Source organism: Bombina bombina, chromosome 3 (genome assembly GCF_027579735.1).
Source record: "Bombina bombina isolate aBomBom1 chromosome 3, aBomBom1.pri, whole genome shotgun sequence".
Lineage (NCBI taxonomy): Eukaryota > Metazoa > Chordata > Amphibia > Anura > Bombinatoridae > Bombina > Bombina bombina.
In genome coordinates this window covers 5,535,969-5,548,388 of record NC_069501.1, presented here as the reverse complement: position 1 = coordinate 5,548,388, position 12,420 = coordinate 5,535,969, and the positions used below count along the sequence as shown (strand labels likewise).

Sequence of the window (12,420 nt, the reverse complement as noted above, 5' to 3'; positions counted from 1 at the left end):
CAGCAATCTACCATTGTCTCCTGAGACCCGGTTAAGCCAGACTAAGGGATTGTGGTCCATTATGAGGGAAAATTCCTGTCCGTATAGATAAGGGTTCAACTTCTTCAGTGCCCAGACCAGGGCTAAACATTCCTTCTCTACTGCCGCATAACTTACTTCCCGAGGTAACAACTTTCTGCTTAGGTATGCGACAGGGTGCTCTCCTCCATCCTCCCCGACTTGACTCAGCACAGCCCCCAGTCCATACATGGAAGCATATGTATGAATGAGAAAACGTTTGTTAGGGACTGGGGCAGCCAAGACAGGGGTATTCACAAGAGCTTGCTTCAGTGCCTGAAACGCGGCTTCACAAGCTGGAGACCACAGGACCTGTTTGGGGAGGTTCTTTTTAGTCAGGTCAGTCAGGGGCTTGGCGATAGTAATGTAGTCTGGGACAAAACGTCGGTAATACCCGGCCGTCCCCAGGAAGGCTAGCACTTGGGTCTTAGTGATAGGTGTGGGCCAGTTAGCCACAGCCTCTACCTTGGCTGGCTCCGGTCTCTGGCTCCCACACCCCACTCGGTGTCCCAAGTACTGTACTTCAGCCATACCTAGATGGCACTTGTCTGGTTTCAAGGTCAGGCCAGCGGCCCGAATCTTGTCCAGAACCACCCCCACATGGATAAGGTGTTCTTCCCAGGACTCACTGTAAACCGCAATGTCGTCCAGGTATGCACAAGCAAATTCCTGGAAGCAATCGAGGAGTCTATCCACCATACGCTGTAAGGTAGCCAGAGCATTCTTCATCCCAAAGGGCATGACCTTAAACTGGTACAGGCCGAATGGGGTGACGAATACCGACTTGGGGATAGCATCCTCGGCTAGGGGAATCTGCCAATAGCCTTTACACAGGTCTATGGTGGTCAGATAGCGTCCCCTAGCAATACGGTCTAGTAATTCGTCTACCCGGGGCATCGGGTAAGCGTCAGTGGTGGTCCTCTCGTTGAGCCGCCTGTAGTCCACACAGAACCGGGTGGTCCCATCTTTCTTAGGTACCAGGACTACAGGTGAAGCCCAAGGACTATCAGAGTGCTCGATAACTCCCATCCGAGCCATCTCCTGTATCTCCTTCCGCATTCCTTCTCGGACTGCTTCGGGTATACGGTAGGGAGGCTGTCGCAGGGGATTCTGTCCAGGGGTCTCTACCTTATGTACAGCTAGAGTAGTGTAGCCGGGCTCTTGGGAGAACGTTGCCTGCTTCTCCCACAGGAGCTGTCTTGCCTGTACCCTCTCGGTAGGGTTTAACCGGTCCCCTAGCTGCACAAGACTAGTGAGGTCAGTCTGGGGGTCCTTCTCTAATAAGTCGGGTAGGGGTAAATTCTCTGGGTCGTCTGCAGCAGGGGCACACACTGCAGCGACATCCTCTGGCCTCTCCTGATACTCCTTCAGCATGTTCACATGAAAGGATCACTTGATCCTTTCATCTGCACAGCTGGCTATAATATAGGTAGTATCACACACCTGAGATAACACCTTATACGGGCCCTGCCAAGATGCTTGCATCTTGTTGGTCTTCACAGGCTTGAGCACCAAAACTTTCTGTCCAACCTGGAAGACCCGCTGCCAGGCACCCCGATCGTACCACCCCTTCTGTCTCCCCTGGGCCACCTGGAGATTCTCTCTTACCATCAGGGACAGTTTCTCCATGCGGTCCGGGAGTTCCAGAACATATGGCACTATGGGGATCCCCTCCTGCTCTATCTCTCCCTCCCAGTGTCCTCTAATGAGATCCAGGTGGGCCGCGGACCCTTCTCCCATAGAGTAACTCAAAGGGAGAGAACCCAGTAGATTCCTGGGGCACCTCTCTGTACGCAAATAGCAGATGAGGCAGGAATCGTTCCCAGTCTCTGCAAGTGTCAGTAAAGGTCCTCAGCATCTGCTTGAGGGTGCCATTAAAGCGCTCGCAGAGACCGTTAGTCTGTGGGTGATAAGGCGAACTGAGCAATGGTTTAATGCTGCACACCTTCCACAGCTGCTGGGTGAGCACAGCGGTAAACTGGGTCCCCTGATCAGAGAGAATCTCCTTAGGGAACCCGACCCTAGTAAAAACCTTAACCAGGGCGTCAGCGACTGTCTCTGCCTCTATATTCGACAGTGCTACTGCCTCTGGGTAACGAGTGGCATAGTCCACCACAGTGAGAATATACTTCTTACCTGATGGACTAGCCCTGGCCAGTGGACCCACAATGTCAACGGCTATGCGGGAAAAGGGTTCCCCAATGACAGGCATAGTCATAAGCCTAGCTTTTGGGTGATCCCCCCGCTTACCCACCCGTTGACAGGTGTCACAAGTACTACAATATACCCGCACATCTCGGTTAAAATTGGGCCAGAAGAAATTTTGGGTGATCCTATGAGCTGTGCGGCGGGACCCTAGATGTCCAGCTAATGGTACATCGTGCCCAATTCGCAGAATCTCTTGCCGGTATTTCGCAGGCACCACCAGCTGCCGATTCTGTGGAGGGGCAGTACTTTTCTGGGCAGGTTTGGGGATTCTATATAGCCTATCCCCCACCCACTCATAACGTTCCCCATCTACCCCCTCCAGCATCTGCCCTAGCCCTGTACTTCTGAAGGATCGGATCCTCCCAGGTTTCCCTCCCGTACGTCTCTGGGGTATCCCAGCCTAAGGGGGCCTGATCTAGGGTACAAGTCGGGGAAGAGAGTCTTACCTGGGTCTCAGCAGCAGGTGGGTCGGTCTCGGCGGCACGGGTCTGGGCACGGGTAGTCACAGGGTTAACATCAGCGGGACCCATGGGAGCGTAGGCCGAAACAAGGGGGGCCAAGTCATTTCCAAGGAGAACAGCTGGTAAATCTTTCATGACCCCCACATTCACATGTCTAGCACCCACTCCCCAATCCAAATGTACCGGGGCAACAGGTAGGCGGAACACAGTGCCCCCTGCCACCCTCACAGCCACAGTGTCTCCGGTGTGCTGGTTCTCGGACACCAAGTTCTTTTGGAGCAAGGTCATGGTAGCGCCAGTATCCCGTAGACCACTGACCTCCTTCCCATTCACTTTAACCAGTTGCCGGTGCTGTTGTCGGTTATCCCGGTGGACAGCTTGCACTGGGTCTGCTTCATGTAGGATGCCCCAGCATTCTTCCCCCTCTACGCAGTGGGCAGCAGGCTTACGTGGGATTCCGCTGGCGGGTCTCCTCCAGGACTGTGCTTGGTTCGCAGTGTTTAGAGGACACTCTGATCTTTTGTGCCCTAGTTGCTTACATCCAAAGCACCGAATAGGCTGTGAGTAATCCCGTGAGGTGAACCGGGCTGTCTGAGGGTAGTTCGTGGCTGAAGGCGGTGTGGTATAGCGGTGCACCGGGGGTTGGTAACTGGCAGCTGCTGGGGTGACTGGGGGTCTGTACTCCACTCTAGCAGGGGGCTTAGTGGTAGCAGTATCCAGTTTGCGGGCATCCGTATGCTCATCTGCCAGGCGAGCAGCTTCATGCAGGGTGGAGGGTTTACGGTCCCGAACCCACTCTCTAACTCCTGCCGATAACTTGTCAAAGCAATGTTCCAACAGGAATAGCTGCAGCACCTCTTCCCCAGATACGGCTTGGCACCCCGCCATCCAGTGAGCTGCTGTGCGGGGCACCTTACATACCCACTCAACGTAGGAATCACCAGCCAATTTAACAGTGTCTCCGAACCGCCTCCGGTGTAACCGCATACCTGGAGAGCAGAGCCTCTTTTACAGTATTATAATCCCCGACTTCCTCATCTGGAATGGCCTGAAAAGCCTCACTGGCCCGGCCGGATAATTTTCCGGATAATATCGTGACCCAGTCCTCTGCGGGTACCTGGTGTAGTGCACATTGCCTCTCAAAATCTGCAAGGTACCCATCAATCTCTCCTTCTGTTTCCAGGAAGTTTTTAAAAGCTGTAAAATGCACTTTTCTCTTTTCCACTGGGGTTGCTGTGACTTGGGCTGCTGCAGCGCCGCTTTGGCGAAGTAGGTTGGCCTCCACAGCTGCTATGACCCAGTCGATAATTTCCGCAGATGGGTTGGGGCCATAATGTGCCAGTCTTATTTTGACCGCCCGGTCAAAGCTTGCTTCTTCGGGGGTTCTGTCTGATATGCTGGGCCCATTGGTTCCTTCGGTCCCTGGTACTCCTTCCATCTTAGTCAGTGTTGTAATAATCCCCCTCTTCCTGAGGTTACTGGCTTGTGTAGTTGCTCTTCTGGGCGATAAGGATCCTCCCGTCGCTTGCCACCAATTGTTACGGTACCAACAGGATACCAAGGGTTAATACCAGATGGAAGATGCCCTGAATGTGAGATCAGCAACTCACAACCCAGCTAATTCCCCCCTCAAACATGAGACCAGGCTCCACATTGAAGGTTAAAACACAATGCAATTTATTGAAGGCTAGATGCCCAGTATTTATGCAGGTCTGACCCCAGATGGGGGGTTGAAAGAATATTGTACATTAGATAAAGGGAAAACGCCCTTTGACATGCCACAATAGAATTACATTACTTAAGCAGATAAACAAGTTAAACACAAGACACACTTGAGCTTTTCTTATCACTTGGGCGTCTGCTCTCTGGATGGGATTAAACAATGTGAATGTTTATCACTTAAACTTAATTACAACACACAATAGCTGATGCCAGCAACCTTGTATTTAGAAAATAGCTTCTTAAAGCTGAACAAAGTTAACTCTTTCAGTACTGACAGAAGGGTCTGTCACAGTAGAATCCAATCCTAAGGTTAGTGCTGGTAGAAAAGACAGATCTCTGTGCAGAGACGAAAGTTCCTTCCTGGAAAGCTGAGATAGAGGCTTGGTACTCAGGTGTTCGTAATGAAACGAGTAGAATAACTAAGCAATGCTGCTTAGTTGCTGCAGTGTTTTAAAGGGGAATTGGCCAATAGGAGATAATCACTTTGAAGAATTGTCTTAAAGATATAGTAACCCTTACAGATAGATTCGGTGGACATGAAAATTTTTCTGACGGAGGTAAGGAAATCAAAAATTTTATCCATCTGCCGAGCTCTTCATTCCATTCCTCGGCCTTCAGTGGCTCAATGTATGGAAGTAATCGGCTTAATAGTAGCGGCAATGGACATAGTTCCGTTTGCTCGCTTACATCTCAGACCACTGCAACTATGCATGCTCAAACAGTGGAATGGGGATTATGCAGATTTATCTCCTCAGATAAATCTGGACCAAGAGACCAGAGACTCTCTTCTTTGGTGGTTGTCACAGGATCATCTGTCCAAGGGAATGTGTTTCCGCAGGCCAGTGTGGGTCATAGTGACGTCGGACGCCAGCCTATTGTGCTGGGGTGCAGTCTTGAATTCCCTGAAAGCACAGGGTTTGTGCACTCAGGAGGAGGCTCTCCTCCCGATAAATATTCTAGAACTGAGAGCGATATTCAACGCGCTTCAGGCATGGCCTCAGCTGGCGTCGGCCAGATTCATAAGATTCCAGTCGGACAATATCACGACTGTAGCATATATCAATCATCAGGGGGGAACAAAGAGTTCTCTAGCAATGATAGAGGTTACCAAAATAATTTGATGGGCAGAAACTCACTCTTGCCATCTATCAGCAATCTATGTCCCAGGAGTGGAGAACTGGGAAGCGGATTTTCTAAGTCGTCAGACTTTTCATCTGGGGGAGTGGGAACTCCATCCGGAGGTGTTTGCACAATTGATTCAGTAATGGGGCACACCAGAATTGGATCTGATGGCGTCTCGTCAGAACGCCAAACTTCCTTGTTACGGATCCAGGTCAAGGGATCCTCAGGCAGTACTGATAGATGCTCTAGCAGTACCCTGGTCGTTCAACCTGGCTTATGTGTTTCCACAATGTCCTCTCCTTCCTCGTTTGATTGCCAGAATCAAGCAGGAGAGAGCTTCGGTGATTTTGATAGCACCTGCGTGGCCATGCAGGACTTGGTATGCAGACCTGGTGGACATGTCATCTCTTCCACCATGGACTCTGCCACTGAGACAGGACCTTCTGATTCAAGGTCCGTTCCAGCATCCAAATCTAGTTTCTCTGCTACTGACTGCTTGGAGATTGAACGCTTGATCTTATCCAAGCGGGGGTTCTCTGAGTCGGTCATAGATACCTTGATTCAGGCTCGAAAGCCTGTCACCAGGAAAATTTATCATAAGATATGGCGTAAATATCTTTATTGGTGCGAATCCAAAGGCTACTCATGGAGTAAGATCAGGATTCCTAGGATTTTGTCTTTTCTCCAAGAAGGATTGGAGAACAGGCTATCAACTAGTTCCTTAAAGAAACAGATATCTGCTTTATCAATTCTACTGTACAAGCGTCTGGTAGATGCTCCAGACGTTCAGTCGTTCTGTCAGGCTTTAGTTAGATTTAAACCTGTGTTTAAACCTGTTGCTTTGCCATGGAGTTTGAATTTAGTTCTGAATGTTCTTCAAGGGGTTCCGTTTGAACCTATGCATTCCATAGATGTTAAGCTTATATCTTGGAAAGTTCTGTTTTTAGTTGCTATCTCTTCGGCTCGAAGAGTTTCTGAACTATCTGCATTGCAATGCAATTCGCCTTATCTTGTTTTCCATGCCGATAAGGTGGTTTTGCGTACCAAACCTGGATTCCTTCCTAAGGTTGTTACTAATAGGAATATCAATCAGGAAATTGTTGTTCCTTCTCTGTGTCCTAATCCTTCCTCTAAGAAGGAGCATCTGTTGCACAACTTGGACGTAGTTCGTACTTTGAAGTTTTACTTGCAAGCAACCAAAGATTTTCGTCAAACATCTTCTTTGTTTGTTGTTTATTCTGGAAAATGTAGAGGTCAAAAAGCTACGGCAACCTCTTTCTTTTTGGCTGAAAAGCATAATCTGTTTGGCATACGAGACTGCTGGACAGCAGCCTCCTGAAAGGATTACAGCTCACTCTACTAGAGCGGTGGCTTCCACATGGGCTTTTAAAAATGATGCTTCTGTTGAACAGATTTGTAAGGCTGCGACTTGGTCTTCACTTCATACCTTTTCCAAATTTTACAAATTTGATACTTTTGCTTCTTCGGAGGCTATTTTTGGGAGAAAAGTTCTTCAAGCAGTAGTGCCTTCTGTTTAACCATCTGTCTTGTCCCTCCCATTCATCCGTGTCCTGTAGCTTTGGTATTGTATCCCACAAGTAAAGGATGAATCCGTGGACTCGTCGTACCTTATAGAAGAAAAGTAAATTTATGCTTACCTGATAAATTAATTTCTTCTATGGTACGATGAGTCCACGGCCCGCCCTGTCATTTTAAGACAGATTATATTTTTTTGATTTTAAACTTCAGTCACCTCTGCACCTTGTAGTTTCTCCTTTTTCTTCCTGTACCTTCGGTCGAATGACTGGGGGGTGGAGCTAAGGGAGGAGCTATATAGACATCTCTGCTGTGGTGCTCTTTGCCACTTCCTGTTAGCAGGAGGACTATATCCCACAAGTAAAGGATGAATCCGTGAACTCGTCATACCATAGAAGAAATTAATTTATCAGGTAACCATAAATTTACTTTTTTTACAGGTAAAAGAGCTGATTTCTTTAGGGCAATGCCGTAAAAAAAAAGGCAATTTTAAGGGCTATTGGTAGTTTATTGTAGGCTAGGGGTTTTTTTTTATTTTGTGGGGGCTTTTTTATTTGTATAGGGTATTAGATTATGTGGATAATTGTGTTTGTTATTTTTTGTAATTTAGTATTTTTTATTTTTTGTAGTTTTAGACTTAAATTTTTTTAGTAGTGTTAGGTTTTTTTTTAATATGTAATTTAGTTTATTTAATTTGTAGTTATTTTAATTTTAGTATAATAGTTAATTTATAGTTAATTTATAGTTTAAACTTTAGGTTTTTTTAATTTCACAGGTAAATTTTTATTTTTTTTAAGATAGGGATAATGCAATTTTAATATAAAGTTAGGGGATTGTTCGGTTTAGTTAATAGTTTAATTTAGGTTTTTGTGATGTGGGGGACTAGCGGTTTAGGGGTTAATAGGTTTATTTAGTGGCGGTGATGTGGGAGGCCAGAGATTTAGGGGTTAATAACTTTATTTATTGGCGGCGATGTCGGGGAACGGCGGAATAGAGGTTAATAACTTTATTATAGTGGCGGCAATGTTGGGGTGCGGGGGAAAAGGGGTTAACAACTTTATTATAGTGGCGGCGATGTTGGGGAGCGGCAGAATAGGGGATAATTACTTTTATTAGTGACGGCGATGTCGGGAGCGGCAGATTAGGGGTTAATAAGTTTTAAATAGTGTTTGCGATGCGGGAGGGCCACGGCTTAGGGGTTAATAGGTAGTTTATGGGTGTTAGGGTAGTTTGTAACATTTTAGTTATGAGTTTTGTGAAACATTTTTGTTGCGCAAAAGTCATAACTACTGTTTTCAGGTAGTGGAACAGATTGTGTTGGTATAGGCTGGAACGCAAGCATTTTAGCCTCACCGCACAACTTGTTATACCGGCGCTATACAAAACCCACGCAAAAACGTCATTTTTTGAGTGCGGGATTGATGTTGCGTTACAGGCTAAAATGCATGTGGTACAGCTATACCGACATGTTTTTACGCTCAAATGGCCATTTTTTCAGCGTTAAAACCGTAACGCACAACTCGTAATCTAGCCGTATGTTAATTACCAGATCACTGAATTGTACACACTTCATAGACTGATAAAACACATTTGACACCATTGTCATCACTTCTGAATTCATTAGCAGCTGTGCGTTGGCTCTGTAAGGTCTGTGATATGCAATGTGCCTGGTATCATTGGCTGATTGTGACGTTTAGAAAACAATAGGAACACAGTGTTTTTGTCTATCTCTTCAGCTAGCAGGGCCGTCTGTAGCTACAGGTAATGACGATGTAGAGCCTCCCGCTCTTTGTGTTATTGGTTGGGCACGAGCTGCAACATTCCTTTCTGGGTGCTACCCCAACTGTGTGGTCACATTCACAGAAATGGTGTCTAATGATCTTGTTTTGTCTCTAACACTACACACAACAATGACTTCCCTGTCATAACAAGAGGCTTGCCTAGAATGGGCCTTTTGCAGCATATCTGTCTGGTCCTGCCACACACAGCACCCCAGACGCACGTTTCAGCCTTCTGTTTCTCTTGTCAGACCAATCTCCTTGCACTATGGACATTAAGTGCATGATGGGTAATAGGGCAAAATGCTGGGATCTTGGTGCTAACACAACCGTTAATGTAAAACAATATGTAGTGGTGCATTGTCCTAATGAATGATATGGTGAGCACAAAATAAAATAAGCACTGTTGTTGTCGTCACAGGGACTGGTAGATGCTGCGTCATTTATTATTGAAATGTATCAAATGCACAAACAGTATTTATAGGTGGGTTGAATACTTGTTTAACTTATGACAATTAGCACCAAATATGAAAACCAACAGACTTTATGTATTTATGGTAATACTGGGCTAGCTTCTGTTATCTCTCTCGGCACAAATCTCTTGTGTCCTGCTGTCTCTCCCATAGATATAGCTGCTGTCTCCTATGGACGTGACTACTTGGTGTCGTCCTGCACAGATCTACTGGGAACCTGGATCCATCTTCTGGGAGAAATCAGACTGGGGACCTGCAACCGGCTAAGAATGTGAGACTGACATTATATTCATGTTTTTTATAACTGAGATAGAGAAGATGTCTCATATATATATGTCTCTTGCAATACCACACCGATGTGCCCCTCACAGTCTCACGCTGATGTGCCCCTCACAGTCTCACGCTGATGTGCCCCTCACAGTCTCACACTGATGTGCCCCTCACAGTCTCACGCTAATGTGCCCCTCACAGTCACACTGATGTGCCCCTCACAGTCTCACACTGATGTGCCCCTCACAGTCTCACTGATGTGCCCCTCACAGTCTCACTGATGTGTCCCTCACAGTCTCACTCTGATGTGCCCCTCACAGTCTCACTGATGTGTCCCTCACAGTCTCACTCTGATGTGTCCCTCACAGTCTCACTGATGTGTCCCTCACAGTCTCACTCTGATGTGTCCCTCACAGTCACACTGATGTGCCCCTCACAGTCTCACACTGATGTGCCCCTCACAGTCTCACTGATGTGCCCCTCACAGTCTCACTGATGTGTCCCTCACAGTCTCACTCTGATGTGTCCCTCACAGTCTCACGCTGATGTGCCCCTCACAGTCTCACGCTGATGTGTCCCTCACAGTCTCACACTGATGTGTCCCTCACAGTCTCACACTGATGTGCTCCTCACAGTCTCACACTGATGTGCCCCTCACAGTCTCACACTAATGTGCCCCTCACAGTCTCACACTGATGTGCCCCTCACAGTCTCACTGATGTGCCCCCACAGTCTCACTGATGTGCCCCTCACAGTCTCACTGATGTGCCCCTCACAGTCTCACACTGATGTGCCCCTCACAGTCTCACACTGATGTGCCCCTCACAGTCTCACACTGATGTGCCCCTCACAGTCTCACACTGATGTGCCCCTCACAGTCTCACACTGATGTGCCCCTCACAGTCTCACACTGATGTGCCCCTCACAGTCTCACACTGATGTGCCCCTCACAGTCTCACACTGATGTGCCCCTCACAGTCTCAGGCTGATGTCTGATGCTGTTGTTTCACCAGAACATACTTTTGGGTTTTTTCTGCAGTCTCATGCTGATGTCTCTGTACAATGTGTCAATAAATCAGAGCGGTCTCTCCTGGATGAGTCAGAACAGATCATGTATCATGCAGCTCCAGAGACTTATTACAGGTGAGGCCTCCACAGTGTACTCAGCCCTATATAGATGTTTATGCAGTACATGCATACTAGAGGTTGCTATGGCAATACATATGGTCCCTGATTGTACACATGAGACATGGGGCCCTATATAGATCTGATATATACTCATGAGTCTCTCTATATATATATAGCAAACCTCCCCATTATAACTATGAAGCTATGTCGCTAAATTTATAATCAATGTTTAAATAATTTGTCATAGAGATGTGCTAAAACACCGCCACCCGACTGCCGAAGTGCCGGCAAAACCTTGCTAGCCTAGCCGGGCTTCTGGAACTCAGCACCAGACCGGAATTGAGCCCCGGTCTGCTGCTTTTTAAAAGGGGAGTCACCTAGGTATACCATATATTTGGGGGTGCTACTTTCTGGGAGGACTGGGGGACTGGAATTAAAGTGTCTTCCCCAAACAAGTGGTCATCTCACTGTGTGTGTCTGTATGTGTGTTACTTGTGTGTGCTCTCCCTACACTCTTATCTCACTGTCTGTATGTGTGTTACTTGTGTGTGCTCTCCCTACACTCTTATCTCACTGTGTCTGTATGTGTGTTACATATGTGTGTGCTCTCCCTACACTCTTATCTCACTGTGTCTGTATGTGTGTTACTTGTGTGTGCTCTCCCTACACTCTTATCTCACTGTGTCTGTATGTGTGTTACTTGTGTGTGCTCTCCCTACACTCTTATCTCACTGTGTCTATATGTGTGTTACTTGTGTGTGCTCTCCCTACACTCTTATCTCACTGTCTGTATGTGTGTTACTTGTGTGTGCTATCCCTACACTCTTATCTCACTGTGTCTGTATGTGTGTTACATGTGTGTGCTCTCCCTACACTCTCATCTCACTGTGTCTGTATGTGTGTTACATATGTGTGTGCTCTCCCTACACTCTCATCTCACTGTCTGTATGTGTATTACTTGTGTGTGCTCTCCCTACACTCTTATCTCACTGTGTCTGTATGTTTGTTACTTGTGTGTGCTCTCCCTACACTCTTATCTCACTGTGTCTGTATGTGTGTTACATGTGTGTGTGCTCTCCCTACATTCTTATCTCACTGTGTCTGTATGTGTGTTACATGTGTGTGTGCTCTCCCTACACTCTTATCTCACTGTGTCTGTATGTGTGTTACATGTGTGTGCTCTCCCTACACTCTTATCTCACTGTGTCTGTATGTGTGTTACATGTGTGTGCTCTCCCTACACTCTTATCTCACTGTGTCTGTATGTGTGTTACTTGTGTGTGCTCTCCCTACACTCTCATCTCACTGTGTCTGTATGTGTGTTACTTGTGTGTGCTCTCCCTACACTCTCATCTCAATGTGTCTGTATGTGTGTTACTTGTGTGTGCTCTCCCTACACTCTCATCTCACTGTGTCTGTATGTGTGTTACTTGTGTGTGCTCTCCCTACACTCTTCTCTCACTGTGCCTGTATGTGTGTTACTTGTGTGTGCTCTCCCTACACTCTCATCTCACTGTGTCTTTATGTGTGTTACTTGTGTGTGCTCTCCCTACACTCTCATCTCACTGTGTCTGTATGTGTGTTACTTGTGTGTGCTCTCCCTACATTCTCATCTCACTGGTCTGTATGTGTGTTACTTGTGTGTGCTCTTCCTACACTCTTCTC

At 47.0% G+C, this 12,420-nt stretch overlaps 1 protein-coding gene across 1 annotated transcript in view; it reads left to right on the top strand.

The window, feature by feature from the left end:
* HSF2BP (heat shock transcription factor 2 binding protein) overlaps positions 1-12,420 on the top strand; it is a 325,578-nt gene that overhangs the window by 297,708 nt on the left and 15,450 nt on the right. Inside the window, exons 5-6 of the mRNA XM_053705704.1 lie at positions 9,511-9,628; positions 10,667-10,770. Of these exons, the coding sequence (XP_053561679.1) occupies positions 9,511-9,628; positions 10,667-10,770 (222 nt within the window). The remainder of the gene's footprint in view (positions 1-9,510; positions 9,629-10,666; positions 10,771-12,420) is intronic.